The following is a 16567-nucleotide window of genomic DNA, read 5'->3' on the forward strand; positions in this document are numbered from 1 at the left end:
TGGAGGAAGAGCGCCTCATCTTCTGCCTAGGAACCCTCCAACCACAAGGCAGGAACGCGGGTTTCACCAGTTTCCTCATTTCCCCTCCCCCCACCTTGTCTCAGTCAAATCCATCGAATTCAGCACCGCCTTCCTAACCTGAGGTCTTCTTCCCGACCTTCTCCGCCCCACCCCAATCTGACCAATCACCCTCACCTTGACCTCTTTCCACCTATCACATTTCCGACGCCCCTCCCCCAAGTCCCTCCTCCCTACCTTTTATCTTAGCCTGCTGGACACACTTTCCTCATTCCTGAAGAAGGGCTTATGCCCGAAACGTCGATTCTCCTGTTCCCTGGATGCTGCCTGACCTGCTGCGCTTTTCCAGCAACACATTTTCAGCTATAACTGAGAAAGTCAGCTCTAATCTACAGTGGTTTTTAATAATCATTATAAATGTTGCAATTAATTTGTAGATTTATGTAAAATTAAAATCTTCAATTTTTTGAATACCTGTTGCTTACCTGGTCTGAAGCTGAAATGAATCCGGCAGTCCATGGATCACAGGTTACATAGTAGCTATACATCACCAGTCCAGAGAATACCGCACAGACAATGATGACCCAGAGTCCAAGCAAATTCAGGTACAGTGCCCTGGGATAAGAACTTAGATATTCTTTATTATTTCTTTATTGGATATGAGTGCCATTGACAAAGCTAACATCTGTTCCCTGTCCCTAATTGCTCCAGAGACAACCAGGTGCTTTTCTTGAAACAGTCCACCTGCAGGTGTACCCAGAGCAGTGTTGGGGAGTCCAGGATTTTAACTCAGTGACAGTGAGGCAGTTCCAAATCAGGATTGTGTGTGGTCTGGAAGGGAACTTGTCAGTGATGATCGAGGTGATGTTCATCTTCTGGATGGTAGACTTCATGAGTTTAGAAAGTGCTACCAAAGGAGGTTTATGATGAGCTGCTACACTCCTAACCTTTAATTTTCTTCAACATTGTTGCCAGTGTGCGGTCAGTGGCAAAGGGGGCGAATATTAAAGGTGGTGGGTGGGGTGTCAATCACGTGTATTGTCCCAGGTGGTGTTGAACCCTTTGGTTTTAGTTGGAGCTGTCACATTGAAGCAAGTGTTGAGTATTCTGCCACACTCGTGATTTGTGCTGTGTAAGTGGTGGACATGTCACTTAGTGACAGGAGACGAGCCACTTGCAGCAAAATTCCAGCCTCTGACCTCTATCACATGTACAATGTTTGTGTATTGGACATCATGGGGTGTCACAGTTCCCATTTCAAAAGTTAGATAAGGGACCCACTAACAATTGCAATGACTACTGTGCAACAATTTAACGCTGGGAGTGAGAGTTTGTCACTTTAAGACAAGACACTTGCCTCTGTTTCAGGAGGTAACACTGTTTTGGCAATCTGCCAATCATTCAGGATGCCAATAGCTCTGTAATAGCACCAGCTGGGATCGGTGGCCACTGCTGGGACTACAGGCAGTCCCGACATGCCAATCAGACCAGGAAGGTCCAGAGCCTGATGCCTCAGCAAGGGCTTGAAGTGGGTGGGCTCAAGAGACCAATTTGGGGGGAGGGATTAAAGGGGAGTCAGTGAGTGGGGAGTCAACGATGGACTCTGGAATCCCTTAAACAGGTTCCCACACCCCTTATCTGACTCCAAGGCTCTCGGCATGGTCTGGGGCTGCTCTCCCTTTAGTGGTTGTTACACGAGACTCTTGGGTTGCCATTAAGTGATCACAGAAGGGCTTCAATAGGCCCAAGCATGTGTTGATCTGTGAAAATTTCACTACACTCTCCAAAATATCAGGCCGGGTGGGTAGACTGACCATCGAGTCTGCACCAATCCTCTGAAGAGCATCCCACCCAGACCCAGAGTCCTACTCTAACCATGTAACTAACCCTGCATTTACCATGGCTAATCCACTGAGCCTGCATACCCCTGTCATGGCTGAAACCTTTGAAGAGGATTAGGACTAGACAGGACCCTGGAGAGCTATTGCAATGATGTCCAGAGGCTGAGATGATTGATGTCCACCAGACACAACCAGATTATTTTGTGATGGAGATGACTCCAAGCAGTGGAAAGTTTTCCTGTAATTCCCATTGACATGAATTTCATTAGGACTTCTTAATGTTGTACTCAGTCAGGTGTTATATTGGTGTCAAGGGCAGTGGCTTTCACTTCATGCATGGAAGTCAGCTCTTTTGTCCATGTTTGGACCAAAGCTGGAATGAGATCCAGAACCTAATGACCCTGGAGGAACTCAAACTGAGTGTCAGTAGGTTGATGCTGTGCAAGTGTCTCTTGCTAGCACAGTTGATGATATGATTTAACACTTCCTTAATGATCAAGAGTAGACTAATGGGGCTTTAATTGGCTGGATTAGATTGTCCTGAGGGTGGACGGATATATCTGGACAATTTTCCATGTTCTTAGGTTGAGGCCGGTGTTGCACCTGCACAGGGACTGCTTGGCTTACGGGCACAGCTAGTTCTGAAGTTCAAGTTGCTTGTCTTTGATAGACGAAGACTTAATTTGGTCAGAGGGACTTTTTTCCTACAGTAGACCTCTGTGATTCAAAGTTTTCAGACTTCACTGTTGCCAGGATGTTGTCATTAGATACTAGCCTTTGCTGTGTTCAATGCCTTTCAGCCGTTTCATGATATCACTTGGATTAAGTTTAATGGACTGAACACTGGCCAAATGGAGATCAACATAAGTCATCCACTCAGAAGCCTTTAGTCTCTTTTAGCCCGTGTGGAGCTGGATGGCCAGTGGTCAGTAGGCCTGAGCCAGTGGTCGCAGGGCTGGAGTGGAGTGGCCGGTGGACTGGGGCCCATATCGGTCAGCCTGACACAGATGCTTGAGCCCAGCAGTGCGATGAGAGCAAGACTACATGTGGAACGCAGAGCGAGAGAGACTGCAGGCTATAGAAGGACTGCAGCATTTATCTTCTAACTCTATTTCTTAATTTTCTTAATTTATACAATGAAGAACTGCAATGCAGAACGTTTAGCTTTTCTTTTTATTTCTTTATTTTTGTACCTAATCTATTTTAGCACCTAAATTTTGTATTGAGGTACTTTGTATTTAAGATGGCATATTGTGTGGCGACATTGTCCACTTTTCACTGTATTCCTATAATTTGTACATGTGACAATAAACCTAATTCCAATTCTAGTTCTAAATATTGCAACAAGTTATGGAGTGATTGCAATCGAATAGAATTAATTGGGTTGTTGAGAACTTACCTCTTCAGTCGAATAGACTCATTGTGTAGACCTCAGAGAAAGAATGACATTTAGCTATTAAGATGGTCTTCAATTCTTTTGTGCACTCATTTAGGCATTGCATTTTGCAATAAAGCGACACATGGAAAGGTATTGCATTTATTAAGCAGAGTGAATAGGCAATGATTGTTATAAATAGATTTTACAGACAGCTTTGTGTCAGTGATGAGGAGAAAGTGAGGATTGCAGATACTGGAGAGTCAGAGTTGAAAAGTATGGCACTGGAGAAGTACAGCAGGTCAGGCAACTTCGGAGAAGCAGGAGAGACGATGTTTCAGGCATATGGAAGGGGTAGGGGGTTCAGAGAAAAATAGGGTGGTGGGGGTGGGGCTGGGGGGAAGGTAGCTGGGAAGGCGCTGAGGGATACAGGTGGTGTGTAATAGTGATAGGTCAGTGAGGAGGATGGAGTGGATGGGTGGGAAGGAAGATAGACAGGTGGGACAGGTCAAGAGGGTGGTGCTGAGTTGGAGGGTTGGATCTGGGATGAGGTGGAGGAGGGGAGATTTTGAAACTGGTGAAGTGGTGAACCGTGTGGGGAAGGGCTTATGCCCGAAACATTGACTCTCCTGCTCCTCGGATACTACCTGACCTGCTATGCTTTTCCAGCGCCACATTTTCCAACTTTGTGACAGAAACCATTTTTATTAGGGAGATAGGGGATGCTGTGGCCCAAGTCCAGAATCTGTGTGTAAATGGAACCAGACTGAAGAGATAATAACCTCATATCTTTTGCTGTAAGGATCCTAAGTGAAATGGAGTTTAACCGTCCTGCCAACAGCACAAATCTGTCCCTAATTTTGGACCTGATAACCTCACTGATTGAGGTCACTGGATGCTTGTTGTGTGAAAGGAAACAAATATCATATTAGACAAAAACAGAACACTGTGGAAGCAGGAAATCAGGAAAAAAAACAGACAATAAACAGAGCTCAGCAGGTCTGGCAGCATCTGTGGAGAGAGAAAAACAGAGTTAACAGTTCAAGTCCAGTATGACTCCAGAGTTCTGAAGTCATGCTGAACTTGGAAGGTTAACTCTGTTTCTTTCTCCTCAGAGGCTGCCAAACCTCCAAGTCAAAGGCAAAAACAACCTTTATACTGTATGAGTGAAGGGTGTTAATCAGTTGGCAGGTGGACTCTGATTGATAGAAGAGTTTAAAGAATCATTGAGTGATACAGATCCACAGCGCAGAGGAAGGCCCTTCAGCCTATCACATCCCTGCCAGTCAAAAACAACCTGCTAATGATTCCTATCTCATTTTCCAGCACTTGGCCCAAAAGGTGTAGGGTTTGTCATTGCAAGAGCACATCTAAATGCTGATTAAATGGTATGAGGGTTTCTCCAATATGTTCTGTGAATGTTACAAATGTCACATTTGATACACTCAGGACGACTTTTTTTGAGGGAAAGAATGAGCCATACTGTTGGGGGGAAGAGCTGAGAATGCCCTACTTGGTTGTAGAATGTACTGAGACTGTCAGTTGGTGAATCAAAAGGAAGAAGATTCCACCTCACAGCAGAAACATCCTTCACCCTTAATGGCGTAACGATGGGCATGGGTCAATGTAAATGTGCATGATTTTAACCACCTTGGATGGTCAAGCAAACAAACAGTCTTTCACTTACATTTTAGCATGTTTTTCCGATCTGCATGAAATGCACCTTTGGATGGTGGATTGGTTCACTCCGTAGATTCCTAACCAGGTAAACGTACCCCCGACTGCCAGTGTCCAGAAAGTGTGACGCCTCAAAGGATCTACCGTGAAACTAATTTTAAATGTACATTAGAAAGAAAAACAAGTCTTACATTCTTGCTGAAATAACATCCTTGCTCATAAAGGGCAACATTTCATCTCCTCAAGACATCTCACAAGATTACTCATTCAAAGGGAAAAACCACACAATGCCAGGTTATAGTCCAACAGGTTTATTTGGAAGCACTAGCTTTCGGAATGGAACCAACTGATGAAGGAACAGCACTCTGAAAGCTAGCGCTTCCAAATAAACCTGTTGGACTATAACCTGGTGTTGTGTGATTTTTAACTTTGTCCACCCCAGTCCAACATCAGCACCTTCAAGTCAAGGGCAAAAACAACATTAATACTGTATGAGTGAAGAGTGTTGATCAGCTGGCAGATAGAGTCCGACTGATAAAGGAGTTCAAAAAGTCATACAGATCCATAATGCTTAGGAAAATCCTTCAGTCCATCACATCTCTGCCAGTCAAAAATAACCTGCTAATGATTCCTATTCCATTTTCCAGCACTTGGCCCAAAACGTATATGGTTTGGCATTGCAAGTGCACATCTAAATACTAATTAAATGTTATGAGGATTTCTGCCTCTACCAGCCTTACAGGCAATGAGTTCCAGATTCCTACCAGCCCCTGAGTGAAAAAGTGTTTCCTCATATCCCCTCTAAGCCTTTTTCTCCTTACCTTAGATCTATACCCCCAGTCATTGATCCCTCCATCAAGGGGAAACATTTTTTTCTTGTCTACCCTGTCCTAACCCCTCATAATTTTATACACCTCAATCTTGCCCCCGACCCACCTCAGTCTCCTCTGTTCCAAGAAAAACAACCAGTCTGTCTAATCTGTCTTCACAACTGCAACTCTGCAGTCCAGGCAAATTCCTAAGACCATAAGACCATAAGACATAGGAACAGAAATTAGGTCCTTCAGCTCATCAACTCTGCTCTGCCATTCAATTATAACAGATAAATTTCTGAACCCCATTCTCCCGATTTCTACCTGTAACCTTTGATCCCCTTGACAATCAAGAACCTAGCTATCTTTGTTTCAAATATACTCAATGACCCGGCCTCCACAGCCTTCTGTGGCAATGAATTCCATAGGTTCACCACTCTCTGGCTGAAGAAGTTTCTCCTTATCTCCATTCTAAAAGGTCTTCCCTTTACTCTATCCTGATAAGCCTCCTTTCTTCCATGGCGTATACACCTATCTTCTGGATGTAGGTCTGCTCGCTGAGCTGGACGGCTCATTTCCAGATGTTTTGTCACCCTACTAGGTAGCATCTTCAGTGGGCCTTGGGCAAAGCTTTCATTTAGAGGCCCACTGAAGATGTTACCTAGTAGGGTGAACAAACATCTGGAAATGAACCTTCTAGCTCAGTGAGCAAACCTGCATCCAGAACTTCAACCTGAGCTACAAATCTTCTCAAAACTCACTAGAATACATCTATGAGTGACAGTTAATGGCTTGGCTTTGTTTAAATTTTAAACTTGTCAAACTGACTCTGATTGGTCAGGGCATTTTCCTAAAAAATTCACCAACAAATGGTAGCCGTCTGTCTTGTTGAGTTGAAATAGGTGCAGTGTGTGTACTTTTTCTTGCTGTCTGCAAATAAGAGGGCACTGTGTATGGCCATTTGTTGTTTCCAGTACACATTAGTGCACCACACTGTGAACCTGATGGATGATATCATTTATTTGTACACCCTCTCCTCTGCACTCTCCTCTCATGCAGTATAAATGCTGGCTTTCCCCATGAATTGGTAGTCTTGTGAACTGTCCTGTTGAGTGGAAGAAGAAAAATTCGACAAAGTGACTTTTTTTGTTAATATTAAAGTTGTGTCTTGCCAAATGACCAAGTGATGTTCTAAAATAAAAACAGAAGGTTAACTGGACCTGAAACATTACCACTGATTTCTTTCCACAGATGCTACCAGGCCTGCTGAGTTTTCCAGCTATTTTTGTTTTTGTTTTAGATTTCCAGTTCTTTATTGACTGCTTAAATAATTTTCTATTTGACTTTTAAGCTCAATATATTTTGAAATGAAAACAATCTGGAACCCTGAACAAGAGGAGCAAAGACAGAACACTGTACACTGGTACACTGTATTCTACCGATGTTATTATTGTCCCATATGACAATAGAGCACAGAAGAAGCCCCTTCTAATGCCTAATTATGTTTGTGCTAATTCTTTAGTAGTGCTATTTAACAAGTTCAATTTCCCAACTCATTCCCCTCTGTCCCACCTCCCCCCAAACCACCTCCCGCCCCCCCTTCCCCCTGCCGGTACATTGTTCGTTTCTGTCCCCTTTGAGTCCTGATTCTTTTCTGACAGTTATGGTCATATCGACTTGCAACACATCTTCAGGTAGGGGTGTCGATCGTGTGCATGGAGAAAGGGAGATTTCTACTTTGAGAGTATGTCAGCCACTATTTCAAAATAAAGAGTGGCCCATTCAAGACAAAGATCGAAAGAATTTCTCTTGGATGTTTGTATGTCTTTCAGGGAGGCAATGGCCAAGTGGTATTATCGCTAGAATATTAATCCTGGGGCCTGGGTTCAGCTCCTGCCATGGCAGATGGTAGAATTTGAATTCAAGAAAAATATGAAATTAATATGGTCATGAATCAATTGTCACGGAAAACCCATGTGGTTCACTAACATCCTTTAGGGAAGGAAATCTGCCGTCCTTATCCAGTCTGGCCTACATGTGACTCCAGACCCACAGCAAGGTGGTTGACACAATGCAGTAAGGGATGGGTAATACATGCTGGTCTGACTCAGTGACAGCAACATCCCGTGAATGAATAAGAAATACTCTGTCCCTTAAATGGTGGTGGAAGCAGAATAGTTACATTTTTTTAACACAGAGATGGATAGTTTCTTGTTAATCAAGTGGGTAAAACGTTATTGGAGAGGAGGAATGTGCAGTAATCAGGTCCGCTATGATCTTAGCTATGGGTGGAGAAGGCTCAATGAGCCAAGTGGCCTAGCCCTGCTCCCACTGCACATGTTTGTACATTGTGTTAAAATAAAAGCTTCCACAATTGACCGCGACTCCTTCGCTTGTCACCTTCAGCCTATTGCCCTTTGGTTACTGATCTTGTTTTCATTTCGAATGGTTCATGACATTAAACACATTGAACAACTTTTCTCTCTCTGAGAAAAAGAACAGGAAGTGAAATCACCATGGGAAATGACATCACCACGTGAAATGACACCACCAATCCAAGGAAATCTAAACACATAAATAGATAGCGGGTTGTAACACCAGTGCTTCATCGGAGGCTTCCTGATGATATTACCCAGTATGATGGTGAAACCTCTGAAAATGAACCTTGCAGCTCAGCAAGCAACCTGACATCCAGAACTTCAATCTGAGCTACAATTCTTTTCAAAACTTGCTCTCTCTTAACCTTCTCCATCCTGAGGAGACTGACTCTAACCTCTCAAGTATGCTCATGTCAAACAAAGGCCCTCATCACTGGTGGTGTAGGGAGCAGACTTAGATGAGGAACTTCTCCACTCAATGGGTTGTGAATCTAAGGAATTCCCTGCCCAGGGAAGCAGTTGAGACTTTCTCATTGAATGTTTTTTTTAAAGTTAAGAGAAATAACTTTTTTGAACAGTCAAGAAGTTAAGGGTTATGGAGGGAGGGCGGGCAAATGCACCTGAGTCCACAAAAAGATCAGCCATGACCTTATTGAATGGCGGGACAGGCTCAAAGGGCCAGAAGGCCTACTCCTGCTCCTAGTTCTGATGTTCTTATAACGTACGTGTAAAGCAGAATATTGTGGATGTGTGTAATTTGAAATGAAAGCAGAAGATGTTGCAATAAACTCAGCAAGCTATAGCAGCAGCTGAGGAGAGAAACAGATCTCACAAGCAAGATCTTCTGGATCTTCCTGAAGTTTTATAAAGACTAAGTGGAGGTAATTTAGGCTGGAGACAAAAATTTAAGTTAAAGGCAAGCGTTCTATTAAGTCCTTAGAACCTGACAGACAGGATTCATGATTTTGTATTCATTACTATACCATGAATACTCATTTGCACTTCAAGCTATTATGATTACATTGAGTGGCATGAGTTTGTTAGACAAAATTGGATAACACACATGTTCATAACCTGATTTCACATGAAGTGTGAAGTAGGCAGGCTGAATTTCTTCCTTCACGCTCCAGTGAGTACAAATGACTTCACTGATGCAGCTGCTTGATAACCAAGACATCTGTTTATGCAAAAGCTTGCAGTGTTAGGCCTGTAACTTGAACAGGCCACCCAGTCCAGGAGACAGCTCCAATGTGTTGCCATCCTGCTTCCTTGTGAAATGCTCACAGTGCAAGGGACAAACCCTGACTGGGTCAACAGACTTGCCCGAGTAAACCAGCTACGTTGAACAATGTTAGTGAACCCGCCTTGGGCAGGATATTGGAGCAGAACTCAACTCTAAAACTTCAGATGAAAGTCAGTTGGGTGGAACGAGAAGGGAGGGTATGGAATTTAAAGTGACTGGCTGTCGGAAGCATCCTGATGCATTGAGAGAGGAAACTGAGATGCAGAGGGAAGTGTCACAGGTGGGGATGAGGCAGGCAAGGAATGGTGGGAATTGCACACTGAGAACAGGGAACACAAAGATGGGTAATAGTTGCACCGAGGAAGGGGAAGGAGCAGGTGATTTGAGTAAAGGGTCATGAAAATGTAAGATGAGGAAATTGGTGGCAAAGGATATTCCCAAAGTAACCCACTGTGTAACTCCCAGACTCATATCAAACAGTCTGTTATGCCTCACTAAGGGTGGTATATTGGAAATTAGGTCTTACTATCTCCAGAGTCATCACAAAGATTGCAAATTTTATCAAAGCATACTAATTTCCCAATTTGCCCATCAGATAGACCCAGGCTAATAGAAAACATGCACTAGGTTCCTGCAATTTAGGAGAACTATACTCGATTAAAAAAAAAGCCATCATATGTTCTATTCTGAAGAAAGGTCACTGGACTCAAAATGTAAACTTTGATTTCTCTTCACTGGTGCTGCCAGACCTGCTGAGCTTTTCCAGCAAATTTTATTTTCACATTCCTAAGTCATACATTCTTGTAATTTACTCCTTCATCCTCACTAAGGCCTCAAAATTGAGGATTGAGGATTGAGGATTGGCTGTCTGACAGAAGGCAGAGAGTTGGGATAAAAAGGTTCTTTTTCAGAATGGCAGCTGGTGACAAGTGGTGTCCCCGGTTCAGTGTTGGGGCCGCAGCTGCTCCCTTGATATATTAATGATCTGGATGAAGAGACTAGGGACTTTCTGGCGAAGTTTGCCGATGATACAAAGTTAGGCAGACAGGCAGGTAGTTCTGAGGAGGTAGGGAGGCTATAGCAAGATTTAGACAGTTGAGGAGAATGGTCCGGGAAATGGCTGATGAAATTCAATGTGAGCAGATACCCCAGTTTAACAAATTCAACGTAAGATTCCATCATATAATCAAAATTAGATAAATTGCAATTATAGTTATGAACTGGTTTTCACCTCCACAATATAAGCTCCAGTCAATTTCATTGAGGAAAGGCGACTTCTATATAGTTTACAAAAGGAAGTCTACCGCAATGTGTAAATAAAATATTCAAAGTCACCTGACACCAGGTCATAGTCCAACAGGTTTAATTGGAAGCACTAGCTTTCGGAGCGCCGCTCCTTCATCAACCATCTGATAAAGGAGTGGCGCTCCGATCGCTAGTGTTTCCAATTAAACCTGTTGGACTATGACCTGGTGTCAGGTGATTTTTAATTTTGTACACCCCAGTCCAACACCAACATCTCCAAATCATAAATAAAATATGGCAATGAAGGACATAGCCCTGAATTATGTTTCTATTACTGACTGCATGTTTTTACATTGAGTTTAGTCATGTGTTGATGTTTTTACAAAGATTTTTTGAGGGATGTTGATATCTCGAAACTTCATTTGGTCATGGTTTATTGTGGTTGTGTACCCCTTGATTATCCGGAATCTTTGATCAACTGGCATACTCCTTGACCAATAGGTGCCAGTTAATAAAACAATGATATTGCATTGGTTAATATGATTGTATTTGATCCCCTGACTCTTTGTAAATAACATTTAGGTATGACATAAATAAACCAGGTGATAGGAAAAGAGAGGAGAAAGTGAGGTCTGCAGATGCTGTGCTGAGGAAGGAGATATGGCTGTGGTAGCGAGGAAAAGAGAACAGATAGGAAAAGAGAACAGACTATTAAAATTAAAATACTCAATGAAAGATGTATTTTATATTCAGGAAGAGCACGTATTGGACCAATATTTGTTATGTCTAGGGAACAAGGTCAACAAGCAGGAGGCTGGGAGAATACAGCAAGCCAGGCAGCATCAGGAAGTGACAAGGTCACATACAACTTGTTAAAAGCGAGGAAAGGCAGCTATCTCTGCTTAAGCTAATGGTCTTGGTTACATTACAAAGGCCACAAGGACAGTATTTGTCTCAAATCCAAAAACATGTCCTTTGGAGTTGCAACTGACTAAAGTACCAATGACTAAGTGAAGCTGGAAAATCAAAATCTGAGCAAACATTCCCTGGCACTTCTTTAACTGGATGATGCAGTTTTAGATTTAAACTGCTGATTGGTTTGGGAAGTTCAATAGGTTTCAAAATGTAGTCAAAGTAAAAGGAAGGGGGAAGTGAAAGATAATCGGAGGAGAACACTTGGGAAATTGAGGAGACCCCTGAGAATCTGATTAAAAATGAATGACAGACAATGTGAGTGCAAGTTGTGACCTTCATTCAGGGCATAATATGGTCATCTAAGATTCAGTGAGAATTACTGCTTTAATATGATCATACATTATAACTTGTAGTAACTAACATAGAATCACAATCACATATGGGTCAACATTGAACCATTGCACACTTGGACCTGTTAAGTTTTACAATTGGCAGCAATAGCAGATTATTGATAGATTGTAGACTCTTTTATATAACCTATTCAGTACAAATAGGATCCAAGGGTCTATCTCCTAACCAGTTCAGGAGAAGAACGCAGAAGACACTGCAAACAATCCATCATGTTGGCAACTGAATAGTAGAGATGGTAGACTTGATGGAGACTAAACATGTCAGTGGTAAAAATGTATGAACTTCTACCTGACCAACTTAGTGCAGCTTCTGATGAGTCCAGGGAGAGGTACTTATCAAGAGGATCCAAAGCCAAGTATGCCTGGTAAAATTTAAATTTGAGAAAGGGAAATGCTCATTTTGTATGCTGTACATTTCTGTGCAGAGTGCAGTGAAATAAGAGAAGGGAAACGCAACTCAGTGGCAAAGCAGTGAGCAAGAAAAATTGGAAAGAAAGGCCAGTGACTTCAGTTACTTAGCTGCAATGAACGCTGAACTGGTATTTCCTGGGCGAGAGAGTATGATCAAATATAGGGAAAGAATGAGGAACGCAAGAAACAAGGATATCAACTTGAGTTTCAGGTGGGCAAAAGCTGGAGGGCATTGAGAGAGACGAACAGTGTTTGGATCAAGAGTTAATGATGGAAAGATCCTTGTCCTAGTCTGCCCTAGTCATGTAATGCCCACTAGGAGGCACACTTCAATAAAGTGCTTAGGTTTGTTATGGACCAGAGCAGATGAAGGGCCTTTGCCTGAAACATCGATTTTACTGTTCCTTGGACGCTGCCTGGCCTACTGTGCTTTTCCAGCACCACACTCTCGACTTCTAATCTCCAGCATCTGCAGTCCTCACTTTCACCTGGCAAAGCAGACCACTCCCTCCTCACCAACCAAAGTATTGTAAGTCTAGATCCTAACTTATATTTTTAGTTAAGGGCAAGTGTAAGCTACAGTGTTCCAGCTATGATTTTTTGGTCCACCATTAAGTTTTAATTAAAACTTTATTACTATAACACAGTTAAAATTCAAAAAGGGGCATATTGGCATAACTTTGCTTCATGGAAACTCTTAACAAGTTAATATATTATTTATTCACTAAACACTAACTCATCCAATATAGATAACAATCCATAAAAACACCCTTTGGCAAGAAATGTAATCCAGGAAAACAGTTATGATTCTCTCATGCTGTCTGTTTCCACTTCAGAAGGAAAAAAACCATCTGCCCCTTCTGATTTTTAAAAGGAAGCCTCACTGGCTAAGACTTCACTCTGTCAGCTGAGAACTCAAATGTTTGGAGCAGCAGCCAGCAGAAACCTTCTTGTCCAACAGAAAGCCACACTATAATGCTTCCTGGGTTTGTGTGAGCCCTGACCCCACCCGCTCATGATTCCTTTGGCTTATTTCACCCAGGGAGATCTCACAAGCTGTTTACCTGTCTAAAGGAGACATATCATCACCACTGTGGCAGCACACCTCTGCATGGAAAACAGGACAGAATATCTCTCTTAATGGCGCAGTCTCATCACAAGTTGGGTACACTGTTGTGTTATATATCTGAAACATATTGTGCTCCAGTTTCCTCCCATTAGCCAAAGATGTGCAGATTAGGTGGATTGGCTAAAGACCCATAGTATCTCGGCTGAGTGGATTATCCATGGTAAATGTGTGATAATGGGGATAGGGTGGAGGGAGGGTGTGTGTATTTGTAGTATTCTCTTAGACGTATTGGTGCAGATTTGATGGCCTGAATGGTCTCTTCATGTGCTGTCAGGATTTTATGAATCTAAAAACGTACACCTACTGAGAGAAGGCAAGCTTACACTTCAGGGAGAGATTGATCTTTGCAGAAGTGCTGAGGTTGTGAATCAGTGGGTAGACTGGGTCTTGGATTATGCAAATTGCTAGACCAGGTACATGGGGCAGGACAATCCCAGGTTAACTGTGGATGAAGCCAGAATTCGATCTCTTTACACTGTTACAAGCTGACTATTTTATCACAGCAGACAGCTATTCTGTCTACTGGAAGTGGACCAGCTGACTTCAGTGGCTATTGTTGAGACTTCCAAAGGACACTTCAGCCGGTATCTCATTCCGGCATCATCATGAGCAGCAATGGCCCTCAAATTCATAAGTGAAAAATTCAACCACGTCATGAAAGATTGGGAAATTCAACCACGTCATGAAAGATTGGGAAATTCAACAGCGTGCAGCATCTCTACACACTCCCAGTCAATTGGTAAGGCTGAGGAGTGTGGTAATGTTAACTTTACAACTTTAATAATGTCATGGATTGAAAGGATCAGCAATAAGTATTTCTGGAATAGAGTGTTTCTTGGGATGAAGGGATGGTGTTACACAAAGACTGAATCACATGACACCAGAGTATAGTCCAACGGGTTTATTTGAAAACATTAGCTTTGGAGTTCCCTGATGAGGGAGTAGTGCTCCAAAAGCTAGTGGTTTCAAATAAGCCCATTGGACTGTAACCTGGTGATGTGAGATTTTTGACCTTGTCCAAACCAGTCCAAAACTGGCACCTCCACACTACAAAGATTGAAAGCAACATGTGAATTGACCATCTCTAGGAAGAAGCAACATAAACAATCGATTTAAAAACTGAAAGAACTGCAGATTCTGAAACAAAAGCAGAAGTTACTGAAAAAGCTCAGCCGGTTGGGCAGCATCTGTGAAGAGAAGTCAGAGTTAATATTTCGGATCTGGTGACCTTCCTCAGAAAGAAGGGTCATGGGACCCGAAACGTTAACTCTGATTTCTCTTCACAGATGCTGCCAGACCTGCTGAGCTCTTCCAGCAATTTCTGTTTTGTATAAGCAATCTATTTCCTGGGAAAAAAAGAGATGACAACTGCTTTGAAACCTGTTTGAGAACCGAGATGCAATAAAGCCACAAAGGACAAGGATTGCCCTGCAGAAGAATTTAAGGAGTCAATTGCAGGAAAAGCTGTGCTTTAAACTGACAGAGCTTGGCCACACTGTCACCGACTGGGGATGAGGATCAATCCAAAAATCACAGAATTACAACATGTTCCTGTACAGAAGGCCATTCAGCTCATTCAGCCCACTGGTTATATTACCTCATGCCGATCTCTGACTTTTCTTCATGACCCTGGGCTCTATTTCTAGCCAGGTAAGCATCCAATGCAGTCGTGGATGCCTCAATTGAACCTGCCTCCACCAGATTTTCAGGCAGTGCATTCCAGACCCAAACGAGATGCTGGGTGAAAAAGTCTTGTATCACTTCATCCTTGCTTTGATTGCACATCACTTTCAATCTCTGACTTCTTTTTCTTTTCTTCTTTCACAAGAGGATACACCTTCTCCCTATCTGTTCTATCCAACCTGCGCATGATTTTGAAAACTTCTATCAAATCTCCTTTCAATCTTCTTCCCTCCTAGGAGAATGGTCCCAATCCTATTGGTCATTCTTCATGTCTGAAAATTTCCACAGTGAACTCCCTCTCCCTCAAACGGTGACTCAGTGGTTAGCACTGCTGTCTCATGATGCCAGGGCCCCAGGTTCGATCCCAGCCGTGGGTGACTGTCTGTGTGGTGTTTGCATATTCTCCTTGTGTCTGCATGGGTTTCCTCCGGGTGGTGCGGTTTCCTCCCATAGTCCAAATATGTGCAGGTTAGGTGGATTGGCAGTGCTAAATGGTGTTCAGGGGTGTGTAGGTTAAGTGCATTAGTCAGGAGTAAAGGTAGATCAATAGGGTAGGGGAATGGGACCAGTTGAGTTACTGTTCAGAGGGTCAGTATGGACTTGTTGGGCCAAGTGACCTGTCACCACATTGTAGGGATTCTATGATTCAAACATGCCCTCTCATGTTGCCATATCCAAGCCTGAAGTGGAAAAGGAGGGATGGAGCTTTTTCCTGTACAAGGCGATTGATGCACTTGCAACACTGGTTCCATATTCCAGCGGTGACCACAGACCTACTGGTCTCCTTTGCAGTCTCTGCCCAGGTGAGTCTCTCTCCTCCTTCCAGCCCTGGGAAAGAGAGCCCCCTATCTTGTCCATTCAGCGCAGACGGGCACCTGTGGAGAAAGACATTATCGAACCCTAAGGCGAGTGGGGCTTTCCATCTGCCTTTTGGCTGAAGCTTCCAAGTGAAAGTCCTCGCTTGATCTCTTCCAATGAAGGATGAGCAGAGGCGTTTGCAGCAGAGGAGAGGATGCCTCTGTCTCGACAGCAGCAAACACACAAGGGGCAAACATCTAAATGACAGACCACTTCGTGCCACAATAATTGCCGATTCCAACCTTCCCCGGTAAGGCTTTCATCTGAATGGACCCCCAAACCTTGATTGTAACAAAATATATCTTCTCCAAGGCAGGAGATGGTGAATCACTATTGAAACTGGTGTCTTTGATCATTCTGAGCATTTAAATGTTTTTAATTCTGGATGAAAGTCCTGGTTATAAATAAATAGCAACTACAGCTGGTGCAGAACATAACATTGTCTGTTTATAAGTGATACAAGTTGGTTTGATGATGAAAGTAACAGGTTGGTTTGTTTATCAAAACAAGGATGAGCTGATTTGTTTATGAACTGGTGCTTGGTTGCTGGTTGTGAGTTGCACATGCCTGCA

General features: G+C 43.0%; 1 protein-coding gene across 2 annotated transcripts in view; it reads right to left on the bottom strand.

Moving 5' to 3' along the window:
* Positions 1 to 16567, bottom strand: part of slc5a12 (solute carrier family 5 member 12) — a 66017-nt gene that overhangs the window by 34835 nt on the left and 14615 nt on the right. For both annotated transcript variants that reach the window (XM_043705425.1, XM_043705426.1), the window contains exons 6-7: positions 4922 to 5062; positions 504 to 633 (exon numbers count right to left, since the gene is read on the bottom strand). In XM_043705425.1, the coding sequence (XP_043561360.1) occupies positions 504 to 633; positions 4922 to 5062 (271 nt within the window). The remainder of the gene's footprint in view (positions 1 to 503; positions 634 to 4921; positions 5063 to 16567) is intronic.

The sequence above is a fragment of the Chiloscyllium plagiosum genome, chromosome 16 (assembly GCF_004010195.1).
Source record: "Chiloscyllium plagiosum isolate BGI_BamShark_2017 chromosome 16, ASM401019v2, whole genome shotgun sequence".
NCBI classification, from domain to species: domain Eukaryota; kingdom Metazoa; phylum Chordata; class Chondrichthyes; order Orectolobiformes; family Hemiscylliidae; genus Chiloscyllium; species Chiloscyllium plagiosum.